Genomic DNA, 13,383 nt, shown 5'->3' with positions numbered 1-13,383 from the left:
CTACCTAAAGGTCTCTGTCTTCATATTAACTCCATCATTCGAAAGTTTGGTTGGGGTAGCAAACGGGGTGAAAGAAAGACTAGTTGGGTATCGTGGGAAGTAATGACACGGCCAAAATATGAAGGAGGTTTGGTATTCAGGGACATTGCGCTCTTTAATCTTGCCCTCTTGGCAAGACAGGCGTGGCGCATTCTGCAATCGCCGGACACGCTGAGTGCCAAAATCCTGAAAGCGCGCTATTTCCCTATGACTGATTTTCTGAGTGCAGAACTTGGTACCCATCCCTCACAAATATGGGGGGCCATCATGGAAGGGAAAGACACTCTAAAGTTTAGGGTTGATTAGACGTATTGGAGATGGAAACAATACTCACATATGGCAACAAAATTGGCTCCCTAAGAAGCATCCATGAGGCCTATCGTATGTTTAACACCAAACCAGCCTCTACTAGTGCCTGAGCTTATTGACAATACTACAACGAGTTGGAAACAGGACCTGGTGCGTGCAACATTCTTACCTATAAATCCTGATGTGATCTTGAACATCCCCTTATATGCACCAGATAGTACCCTGACTTTTGGGCATGGGCCCATGAGAAGAAGGGAGAGTTCACGGTTCGCTCGGCCTATTGAATGCTCATCACCAAAAAACTCTGCCATGAGGCTTGGCTTGAGGGTCGCGCCGGCCCATCGGACTGCAGGAGAGAGCAGGAAAGTTGGTCCAAGCTGTGGAAAATTCCAGTACCCTAAAAAATTAAGGTATTCCTATGGTGACTAGCTCAATGCTCACTCCCCACTGCCGATGTCGTTAAACTAGAAACATGGGGTCCTCCCCGTGTTGTGCAATCTGCGGCGTGACTGATTCCTAGTTCCACTCCTTGATAAATTGCACCATGGCACACTGCATATGGGCCTTGAATGAACCAGAGCTAGTAGAACATTTGCTTGCAGCTGCAGAACCCGACGCAAAAGCATGGATTTTCAGTATTGTTGCTTCAGTATCACATGCAGAGGTGATTAGGATTGTTATCACACTTTGGGCAATATGGTCAGCATGAAGAAAGTTAATCCATGAAGGAGAGCATCAGAGTCCATTGTCGACACATATATTCATAAATAGGTAGATCTCTGACCTTCAGGTGGCGATGCCGACACATGTGATATCAAACGTACGCCCACCACAAGCTCATGCTAAGGCTTGGATCCCACCCCCAAGTGGTGTACAAAGGTTCATGTCGATGCATGGTGCGGTGTGCAGAAACCCAGCGACTGGTGCAGTTAGTGCAATATGCCGCTATGAACATGGTGCTTATGTGGGGTCTTCGGCCTTGGTTTTTCCTGGTTTGACGGACCCAAATATACTGGAAACTTTGGCGTGCAGAGAAGCCCTTTCCTGCTCCAGGATCTGATACTTCACAACATCAAAGGCCTCAGATTGCCTCTCAGCAGTCTCAGATATCAACTCAGGAACGTATGGAATAACTGCCCCAATTGTGAAGGAGATTAAGGATAGTTGTGTAGATTTTCAGTCCGTTTCCTTTGTTCATGAAGGCCGCCTTCCAATATGGAGGCGCATAATTTAGCTAGACATGCTTTGCACTAAGGGGAGGGTCGCCATTTATGGCTGCTAGAACCCTTTGATACTTCGATTATTCCTGTAATATGTCACTAGCAAACATGCCTGTGCATTCCAACGGGAGATCAAACAATAACACAAGACTCTAATGTGATCTCATGACCCTTTATATATAAGTCCACACCCTCTACTTTAACATCACAACCCATGGTCATTCGACATGAACGGCCAGCTTCAAAGCAACAAACAACATGTCGAACAATGAGTCGGTTGAGGGTATGGTTTTTCAGGATGTCTATTTGAAACATGAGATGTGGTCCCGAGTCAACTTAATTCAGCTTATTAGTTCCTTCTGAAATTTAAAGTAAATTTGAAGGATTAACATTGTTAATAAATTTGGACCTGATGTCATGAACTAAATGTAACTAGAAGAACACCCGTGCGTTGCAACGGGGGCAACATTAACTTTAAGAGTTCAATATCAATTATGTTAATATTACATTTAATATTCTCATACATATCAAGTGACATTGGCGACCTTTTTTACCATCAAATTCTCACACACACTCTCTCCCTCCCTCCTCCTCACTCTCTCTCCCCCTCTCCCTCTCTCTCTCTCTCTAACACACACACATATCCATCTTATTGGGTATGGGACCATAATCCATCTATTTCACACGCACACGCGCTAGTGCATAACAATATGGATTATAAAACAGGTTCAAGGTAGTAACAAGGATTCATCTCATGCATTAATAAACAAATGTTCTGCACTGAAGACAAGATAAACAATTCCCAAAGTGCATCAGAGCATCACAGAACATTACTGGCAAGATAAATGCACGACGATACACCCGACTCATTTAGTTAATATAATTAAATTACCAGTAAATTACTCACCAAACTGCTCGGATGAACCGGAACAGAGCCAACATATATCATCCTAGACAAACGCAACATCAACCATTTACCTTGGTACTTTAGGGACCGACAGGAGGATGCATGTAGAAGCGCTTCTTGCCTGCGAATCCATAGTCAGAGAGAGAAATTGGAACCCATTCCCATCACCAACTGATAAAAAAAGCATGTAAGAAAATTGATATCAGGCCAACTTGGATCTTCGGTGATTGTCCGCCGGTATGGAGAATTTAGGAGGGTGGGTGCAGGGAGTGGCCTTGTGGATGATGGATGGAGGCGCGGAGGGATGTGGTCACCGGAAGGTCGAAAGCAGAGAGGGTCGGGCACGTTAGGTGGAGCCGGTGGTGCGCGACAACCGGAGGCGGCCCAATCATGGGCGGCGAACCGGCGATAGCCTCGGCCCATCTCTCGACGCAGCGAAGATAGAGAGGGCGGCACTGCCGGTGCTCGAGGCCGCCGCTCGACACCATCTACATCGAGGGGAAAGAGAGGCGAGAAAGCGATAGGGTGATGCGGGGCTAGGGATTGCGGAGGAGGGTGGGGTTGTGCGATTTGAATGGATGGTTCAGCCCACCGTTTTCTTGTACGTGGCGGTGGAGACGGCGGCGTCCAGCCATGCAGGCGAGGCATGGGTCGAGCCGGGCACACGGCGAGGCGCAGTAGCAGAGGCGGGGGCGATTTTTTGCTACTGAGATGCAGGGTGTGGGATTGATCGTTCATGTTCTCTTTTCCTTTTTAACGGGAGATGGATGCGATTTTTTCACGAGGGGAGAGATACGACCACGTACAGATTCCATAATAAATTAATTAGGTCCATAACGGGATTTGTTTACAATGCGTTAAGATTTACGTGTTAGTTTTCTTAATAAAGAAATGCACTGATGTAGGGATCGATTGATTCGGGTAAGGAAAGATAGATTTGTGATCTTTTGTATGTTAGGAAATTAGTGGTTTGCAAGGAAAGAGTGGAGAGAAAAAGAACCAATGCGACCACGTGTAGATTCCATAATAAATTAATTAGGTCCATAACGGGATTTGTTTGCAATGCGTTAAGATTTACGTGTTAGTTTTCTTAATAAAGAAATACACTGATGTAGGGCGCGATTGGTTCGGGTAAGGAAAGATAGATTCGTGATCTTTTGTATGTTAGGAAATTATTGGTTTGCAAGGAAAGAGTGAAGAGAAAAAGAACCAGTACAAGGGGGTGGTGGGAGGTGGGACGAATAAAAACCGGACGAAACTGGGAGGTGGGAGGGGGCGAGTAAAAACCGACGAAAAAAACCAACGAAATTGGGAGGTGGGAGGGAGGATGAAAAAAAAACCAGGGGAGGTGGGAGGAGGACAAAAATAAACCGTACGAGGCTACCAACTGCTCCATTAGGAGTAGAGATTGTTTGTAAAAATAACGTGCGACGACGAGTTAGCGAGCGGATCCCCTTAAAAAAGACATAGCGAGCAGATTCCCTTAAAACTGGTATAAATGGATACGGTTGATGACGTTGATAAATAGTGGTGAATGTTGGCATAATTTACTATCATCATGCATGGAAACGAATCATCAAGAAAAAGAATACTTCCTATTACTACACTCATAGGAAGCTTCCTAATCTCTGCTACCAAACAGTTTCTGCCCAAACAAGGAAGGAAAGTTATGAACATGATTCGAAAGGAAACAAACGTTATGAAGATTAATTAATTTAGATTTGATCTTTAGAGATTGATTGTGATTGATTCTTTTACATAAAGACATTACTAAATAATTTGCGTCAGTATGGAAAGTTCTGATCCGTTCAGTTTTTTTCATTGTGTGAGAGGGTGAAGTGAAAATAAACCGATGAAGTGGGGGAGGCGACGAAAAAAATCTACGACGGTTAACCTACGAAAAAAAACCGAACGAAAGTGGTGGGACGAAAATTGACCGGCGAAGACTACCAACTGCTCCATTAGGAGTAGAGATTGGTTGGTTCGATTTTTTTGCATGGAGGGAACTACCTGGGAGGTGGGAGGGAGTACGAAAATAAACCGTCTCGGCTGAGCAGGAGGTGGGAGCAAGTACCAAAAAAGTACCAAAAAAGACCGGGTGAGGTGGGACGAAAATAAAATCCGGAACGCGACCTACCAACTGAGACATTAGGAGTAGAGATGTTAACAAAAGTGCAGATCCCGTCCCACTCTTCACTTTTTGACAAAAAACTTCCGAATAGCAATCTTGGTGAGTGATCTCGACCGGGTTCGATCGGCATGGCGTGTCGTTCCTCCAGGGAGTGGGTGCTGAGAGGAAGGATGGCAAACCTCCATTGTCAATCGGCCGGAGCTGCATCGTCATCTGGATCAGAGCATGGACGAAATCGAGATGGTAGAGGTTGAGGAATTTGTAGGACGTGAGGGTTTAGGGTGGGCATCACGAGAACTCACCCATATCTTGGGAGACGGCAGACCTGAGGTGCAGTCGTGTTCGTGCTTAAGGGGCTGCCACGTGCTGTCCTCGCCGCCATCGCCTGTCGATGCCACTTCAGCGCCACGAGCATGGGACTGAGGGACGAAGGGAAGAGAAAGGAAGGAAGCGAGCTAATGACGTACCTATGTTTGGTATGTAATACCCTCCATTAAAAGTAGATATTTTCTTAAAATCGGTTATTTTGTTTCCTAATTAATGTGATTGAGCAATTTAAGGTAAGGTTAATTAATTTAGATTTGATATTTAGAGATCGATCGTGATTGATTCTTTCACATAAAGACATTACTAAAAATAACTTGCACCAGCATGGAAAGTTATGATCCATTAAAAAAAAATTCGTTGTGTGAGAGGGTGACGCGAAACTAAACCGGTGGGGTGGGGGAGGGACGAAAAAGAACCAGCGAAATAAAACGGGTGGGAGGTGGGAGGAAGTACCAAAGAAGTACCAAAAAGACCGGGTGAGGTGGGACGAAAATAAAACCCGGAACGCGACCTACCAACTGAGACATTAAAAGTAGAGATAGTAAAATGGAAAGAAATAATATTATGAACATATTTAAAAGTAACAATAACATCAAGTAGATTAATCTGCAAAACATGCTTCTTTGTGTTAGGTGAGATCGGGATAGTCTGGTCGAGACCTCCTCCTCTTTCAATCACCGCCTGATGTCATGATTCATGCGAACTCCAGACTATAACTCATTAGCTCCCTTGCCCCGCGAATCCAAAATTGCTCCTTTTTAGTCCACGTCATTTGCAGCCGGCCATCAACTACTTCATATTGGTGGGCGCTGGGATGCAAAGACGGCGGCCGACCCACTGTACACAACGATGTGTAGACATATGTTTCTACACGTACATATATAGCACTAAGCTAGCTAGTAGTTTTTCTTTGAAAAAAGAACAAAAGATGGCTAGTAGTTTTTTCTTCAAAAAGGAACAAAGTTGGCTAAGAATTTTAAATGGGCAGAAATGAACATCCCCTATTGAAACAGTAATAGATTTTGTGAGTGCATCAGTGTATCCAATCTAGTCAATTTAAATGGATAGAAAACATATGTAGTAGACATTTTTAAAGTACACGTATAAAGAAAAGTATTATTTTTAGAAATGATTAACATGCAAGATGATAGCATATTTGAAATGTACACGTTTTTTTGAGCAATTTTTATATATAATATGTTAAATTTTGTGTTAATATTTGAAAGATATGAATATTTTAAAAAGTACTTGAATCTGACAAAAAAAGGAAAAAGTTAAACAGACAGTAGATGGACCAAATTACAATACTGTGCATCCATTGAGCGAGTCGGTTCTATCTTACCCCAACAGAAATTCAAAGAATAAAAGGCAAAAAAATGTGAGTACCGTGACTTGAGCTTAGGTCTCCACAACAGAAGAGCACAGCCCCAGCCAATCAAGCTATTGACCACCTATTATACCCAAGGGCAATAATTTGTATGAACGAAACGCGACCGGCAGCGACATAAGGGAAAAATGAATCGTTTTTTTTCTATTTATAGATGGCAATGGTGGGTAATTCTCATCAACTTTGAGGGTAATTTAGATGACGGACGACCAGAAGCACTCCGTGCTTTATTATTATTATTATTATTATTATTATTATTATATATATATATATATACACTAGCAAAAGTGCCCGTGCGTTGCAACGGGTGAACAACAAAAAAATCAGAAAATTTATAGACCCAAAATAAAATAATTCGAGTTCAGGCAAACTACACCAATATGTCATTAGTTTTACAGATTGATAATTAAGAATAAATGATGCAAGAGAGCAAAGAACACGAGACATCAAATTCATGACAAAAAAGAAATAGACCAAAGATTTTTAATGATGTCGGTAGTCAACCCCCCTAGGGGGTGTTTGTTGCAACGGGAGACACAAAAAATACATGCTAGCCAAATAAGTATGACTTAATATCTAGACATATGAGTGTTCTCTATTTTAACACGGTGGCTCACCATGTTGCCACATATCTTTCTTCTCACTCTCGTTGATGATGGACACAATGTCCACGTGATCGTAATGCATTTGACGTGGTAAATCCCTAGGCAATGAGCTTGTCGCTGCACGAAACACTTGCCATCATCACGCGCAAGGGAATATTTAAATCTTTAAAAACAAATCTCATCGACCACGAACTACTCTCAATGCCTAGACATATAAAGACTTTCCAAAAACTAATCAAATCCTAGACATAAAATACTTCTGAATCGGCGAACAGCTTTTTGAATCGACAAACATCTTTTTGAAATTAGGACATCTTTATAAAATCACGAACATTTGTTTTGTTTAGAGAAACATTTATTGAAATGCATGAATAGTTTTTGAATTCATGAATATTTTTTTGACTTAGTTAACATTTTTTGAATTGATGACTTTTTAAATTGGGGGCTGGATTTTGAATTTCGCAAAAGACATATAATTTTTTGAATATTTTCTAAGAAAAATAATGGACATTTTTTTCCAGATTCACGAATATGTTTTGAATACACAATATTTTTTTTTCAAAATCATGAACATGATTGTACTTCCTGACATGTTTTTCCAGATTGTGATTTTTCATAATTTGCGAACAGTTTCATAAGATCACCAATATTTTTTGAAACAGCGAAAATTTTATTATTTCCTGAAGTTTTTTTTTTGAAAGAAAGAACTGTCCATTAACCAACGGGCGCAGCAAAGTCGCTAGCAACCAAGTCTAAAACAAAACCTGGCATGTGATCCAACCAAACAGTGGATGGCACAGCCGCATGATAACCATATTGCGCTAAAGAATGCGCTACGGAATTACACACCCTCGGGCAAAAAACAAATTCATAAGAATCAAAGTGAAGAATACAACTACTTCTGGCTTCGCGGAACAGGACTCCAAGCTCAGCACTATCGTAGTCACCAGAGTGGAGAGCTTGTACCAAGGACAGAGAATCGGACTCCAGCATGATACGATGAACACCAGCATTGCTCGCCCCCTCGATTGCAGCTAGACACGCCTCTGCTTCGGCCTGTAGACCATTTTTGACATGCATAAACTTTCCCGCCCCTGCCGCAATAAGCTCGCCCTCGTCAGATCGCAGAACATATCCGTACGCCCCATCGCGTGTATCCTGCTTAAAAGCCGCATCTAAATTAACTTTGACAAAGTCCCTTCTTGGAGGTTCCCATTTTGTAGCAGGAGTATCAATTCGGATTTGTAGCTAGATTTTGCTCCTGAAGTTTTTTTTTGAATTCACTCATATTTTATAATTTATCTGAAAAATTATAACTGGAAACTTTTTATAATTTGGAATTGTCAAATAAATTTAAAGAAGGAAAAACTAAAACAGAAATGAGAAAAGAAAAAAAAAGACAAAATGAAAAAAGAACAAGAGCGTCACAGCAGGTAGGCCGGCCCATGAAGGCGTGAGGTGTGGAGGAGGTGCCTAGGGAAAAAGGAGGGTACCAGGATTCTAACCCTGGTCTGCTGTGTAGAAGCAACAGCCTCTAGCCACCATGATGATACTGCGTCTGCGTCATTAATAGGGCATCGCCCATATAAAACCACTGAGCACGGCGGCGCCTTTAAAAATAAAAACCGAATCGTTTTCTTAACTTAAAGGTGGCATAGCGGGTAATTTATAGCTAATTCGGGGGCAATTATTTGGACGGACGACAAAAACAGTATTTGCTTTATTATTATTAGGGTAGATTAGGGTAGATAGGGTAGATTAGGGGTAGAGGGGTAGATATAGATCAATAAAGCTGAGCATGTTTCCGCTATAATTTTTTTTGATCTATCTAGTGTTTTATAAGTTTTATTAACTGATTCCCCGAAAAGCATAAAAAAACTGATTCCCTACAAAAAAAGGTTTTAACCGATTCTCGAACTTTTCATGCAGTAAATATGGTGAAATTACCCAGTTACCCCTGTGGCATATTCGCAATTTCTCTCTACCTGGCTGGACTGAACCCCATGGATCGATTGAGGATCAAAATTCCCTGCTCTTTCAGTTCACCCAGAGGGATAAGAGGAGGGGCTACTCGGCGATACCAACCAGACCGCGGACGGGCGGCGCCGCGACTACTGCAGGTCAGCCAATCGAGCGGCGGTGCGGTGACTCCAGAGAACACGGGCGCGTCCACTCCGGCGACCTCGGAGTCTCGGACCGCCACGAGCGGCGCCAAGGCTCTAGCTCGATCCCCAAGGTGCCGGCTCCCATTCTCTCCTTGGGTCCGGATCCGTACCCAGCAGCTCGCCGCAGAACCGTTCCCTCTTCGGCAGCCAGTTTGTGCTCTGTCTTGGGCCCTCGATGGGAATCAGAGTTCGTGGAAGCAAAGCAGAGCGGGGGGACTCAGGAATTCCTTCACCAATCAACAAAGAGTCCAAATAATTTCAGTGTTCCTGTTCCAGTCTGGATTCGGATTTGCTTCACCTCCTCGGAGTCGGGGTGAGGCCTCGGCCGGAGATCTATAAGTATTGGCAGGACTTTCCTGTTCTCTCATCAAGACTGCGACTTGAGGCTCTGCTTTAACTGGCTTGTCTTCCAACAGAGAGGCTCTGCTCTAAGCCATGGAGACCTGTAGCATAGCCAGGATAATCAGATTGCAAGACCTAGCTATGTACCGGCACAAGTTGTGCTCTCTAGTCTTCAGACTTTTGCCTCAACTGCAAGGTTTCCCTCCACTCAAGAAATTCTGCAAAGATGAACATGTTCATGTGGCACTGTCAGAGACCAAGATGGCAGCCACATTGCCGGAGCTGCCGAAGGACATCTTGATACTTATCTTTGCCGCTCTCGAGATCCCCGACCTCATGCGCGCTGGCTCTGTCTGTTCATCCTGGCACTCCGCATACGCTGAGTTACGCACCCTTGGGAAGTACAAGCAGGGCCAGACGCCTTGCCTGGTCTACACCTCTGAATCTGATCCTGATGATGTTTTGTCCCTCTACAGCCTTGCCGAGAAGAGGTCCTACAAGTTAACTCTGCCACAGCCACCTATCCGCAGCAGGTATTTGATTGGGTCCTCACATGGCTGGCTTGTTACCGTCGACGAGAGGTCTGACATGCACCTTCTGAATCCAATCACCTGTGAACAGATTGCTCTCCCTTCAGTGTCCACCATTGAGCACGTGAAGCCCATATTTGATGAGCATGGTAATGTCTGCGAGTACGAGATGTCATGGCACACTGGAGCGTGCAATAGTCGTAATCCAACCATCTTTGCTCTTGCCGAGCTGAGGGATAGACTCCAGCGGAAGGCGTTTGTATTTCCTGACACAACCACCGGAAGCTACATTGTGGTGCTCATCCACAATCCACAAGCTCAGCTCTCATTTGCAAAGGCAGGGGATGATAAGTGGACCTGGCTACCGCCTCATTATCTTCACGACGACTGCATTTACAAGGATGGCATATTGTATGCAGTGAATGTAAAAGGGGAATTCCACGCATTCGATCTTAGTGGCCCTGTGGTCACTGTGAAGACGATTATAATGATACCTGAGCATTATGATTGTTGTAGCAGGTACGTCGTTCAAGCTCCATGGGGCAGGCTGCTACTTGTTTTTAGAATAGTTCATGACCATGATTTAGAACCTCAACCTGGTTCATCTGAGTACTGGAAGACTACAGAAATTAAAATATGCGAAATTGATGCTCTGTGGAATAAAACTGAGGCAATCAATTGCTTGCGTGACCATGTGTTATTTCTTGGTCATAATCTATCGCTATGCCTCAGTGCTGATGAATATCCTGCTCTCAAGGCAAATCGTTCCTATTTTACCGACGATAATTTTCTGTGGACAGCGGGACATAAGAACAATCATCGTGATATGGGAATTATTAGCTTGGATGATAACAGCAAGGAGGAACTTGTGTCTCCTCAGCTTTGGTCCAACTATCCAGCTCCAATGTGGATTGTTCCTGATCTTAGAAAGATCTACGCGATGGGTTCAATGAGCCAATAACTGTGAAGTGAACTGCTACAGTCGCAATTAACACGAGGTGCAGTACAACAAGACGCTACTACTCGAGTCTCGAGAGAGAGGTCCTGTCTGTGCTCCAAAAATGGCCTGCCGAGGGAGTGCTGAACATCAACATCCTTTTGTGCTCAGTCTTTTGATGACACTGCTGGTTTGGTAGTCAGAGATGATATATGCAGGTGTTTTCAGAAAATCTTGGATAAGATGGAATCATCGCGTAGTTACAGCAATCTGACAATGTTTATGTTTCAAATAGTTTGTAATAGTTTCGTCAAGTACTGTACACGTGCTCTTCATAATTTATTGCAAAAATAAAGAAATGTATGTGACTTTGGTGTTGTTACTGGAATCAAACAGTGTTGTTTCCTACAGAAATGAAAATAATAAAATATAAGAGCTCTCTGTCATATCGTTGCACACAAGGAAATATAAGAGCTCCCAAGGATAATACAAGGAAAATCCAGTAAACCATCTGGAAATAAAATATAAGAGCTCTCTGTTGTATCATTGCACACAAGGAAATATTGTTCCCGTTTAATATTTTCCACTGTTGTTCATGAATGAACCACAAGGATCTGGTTGTAGTTTTAGAACCAAAGCATATAGCAGATTGAATCCAAAAAAATTACAAGTTCACAACAATCCATTTCATTGGTGCTACCAACATTTCATTTCCTAGTACCAGCGGGTCGCTATGGTAGCCGCCACCAATCAGCGGGCAGGTCGTGGCAGAAGTAGGTGTGCTCACGTAGGGCGCGGCCTGGAGGAACTTTCGCAGCACAGCCAAACCTGCCACAGCGAACAGCTACTGAATGATGTATGTTGCAATGCATGATCATCTACAAAAGCAGACAATTGTTAGCTCAAATGGAGTAAATGTCATCTATGTTGCAATGCACAAATCATATGTTGGAGTAAATCGATGCTAGTTTGATTTCTAACCTCCGAGGTGTGAACAATGCCGTTTGGGTGGAGCTCCTCCTCAAATATACAAAGGTGACACACTGTGGTCGTCGCCGGACAGGATCCAGCTATTCTGCAGTACCTCTTATATCTCTCCTTGATCGCAGCAGGGACAGCCACTCCATCGATAATCTAAGCATAGATATAAGATAAAAAAAACTGATGCAACTTGTGTTCAACTGAACCAGTTCTGGCTATCATTTGCGCAGATATGGGACGGAATGATAAAAATTGCAGATCATTTTATTTCAGATATGATGCATTATAAGATGTGAAGCAATGGAAAAAAATGAATGAAAGGTTGATTGTCAAAACTCAAACTGAGTGAAATTACAAACAAGATATGTGACAGAGTACAAGCAAACTAAGACACAATCCTCTGGTAACTTTGTTTGCAAAATTAACATAATAACACTTTGTGGGTAACTTTGTTTTCCTATCACTGGATTTTAACTGAATGCAAAGTTTTTGCTGCCCTTCATCAGAAGAGAGCTTCTGCAATTCCAGCAAAGATTCTTTGCATAATGCTATAAATTTTAACCGATTAACATAAATTCAGTTGTCATGCAACTATCGACGAATTCCAGCAAAGTCCATTTTATGGTTTGTGACTCAGTTTTGTGTTGTGCAACTATCACTGAAGTTTTCTGAAGGAGAGGAATTGGATCATACCAGTGGCTGCTCATCAAGAACAGGAGCAGGAGGAGGGGGGATCACCCGGCGGCGGCGCTTCTCCCAGTACAACCATGCCTTACTACGCCGCGGCACGGGGAGCACGGTATTCTTGTTCTTGTCCTTCTTCTTGCTCTTCTTCTTCTTCTTCTTCAACTCCGGCGAAGCGACAGCAAGCGGCGGCCCGCTCCACCACCCGTGCACGGACGCCCACGCGCCCTGGAAGGCCTCGAAGATCCTCGCCACAACCGGCCCCGGAAACCGGAGTCGGAGGGCCTCCAGCAAGCTCCTGAACCAGACCGCGTCGGCCTGAGGCGGAAGGTGAGCGGGGGCGGGGACGATCGTAAGCGGGCGAGGAGAAACCTCGGCCTGAGGCGGCTGGGGTCGCGCGCCTGAGATGTCGTGTCGACCTCGGGCTGGGTCGGCGGTGGTGGCGCGCCGGGGAGCTGCAGCCCGGCCACCCCGGACCCAGTCGGCGCACCAGGGAGCTCCAGAGCGGACACCTTCACATCGTACTTTTACGCCTTATCCTTGCCGATCTTCTTCCGGGCGCCCTGCGCCATTGGAGGGTTGTCCCCAAGAAGCCGCTTCTTGGTTTCTTGGTCGTCTTTTGTCTTCGCCCGCACGGCGAGGTGGAGCGGAAGGAGAAAGCACGGAGAGAGGGGCGGTGAGGCGGTGGTGGTGGACGGCGGAGAGACGCTCTCTTGGCTGGTGCGAGCTTGGGGAGGAGGAAGCCGACGAGGAGGAGCTCGCGGGATTGAGAGCACTCTGTTTTGGGGGGAAGGAGACGGAGCGAAGGGGGCGGCCTCT

The 13,383-nt window shown here is 44.3% G+C and overlaps 1 protein-coding gene across 1 annotated transcript; it reads left to right on the top strand.

Annotated features, from left to right (window-relative positions):
* Positions 1-8,931: 8,931 nt before the first annotated feature.
* On the top strand, positions 8,932-11,388 carry LOC123064688 (putative F-box protein At4g22660). The gene has a single exon (XM_044488113.1). The coding sequence runs from the start codon at positions 9,526-9,528 to the stop codon at positions 10,921-10,923; it is 1,398 nt and encodes a 465-aa protein (XP_044344048.1). The 5' UTR covers positions 8,932-9,525; the 3' UTR covers positions 10,924-11,388.
* The last annotated feature ends 1,995 nt before the right edge of the window (positions 11,389-13,383 follow it).

Source organism: Triticum aestivum, chromosome 3B, assembly GCF_018294505.1.
Source record: "Triticum aestivum cultivar Chinese Spring chromosome 3B, IWGSC CS RefSeq v2.1, whole genome shotgun sequence".
In the NCBI taxonomy this organism is placed as follows: domain Eukaryota; kingdom Viridiplantae; phylum Streptophyta; class Magnoliopsida; order Poales; family Poaceae; genus Triticum; species Triticum aestivum.
Note: the sequence above shows the minus strand (reverse complement) of the source record. Positions and strands in the feature narration are given on the sequence as shown.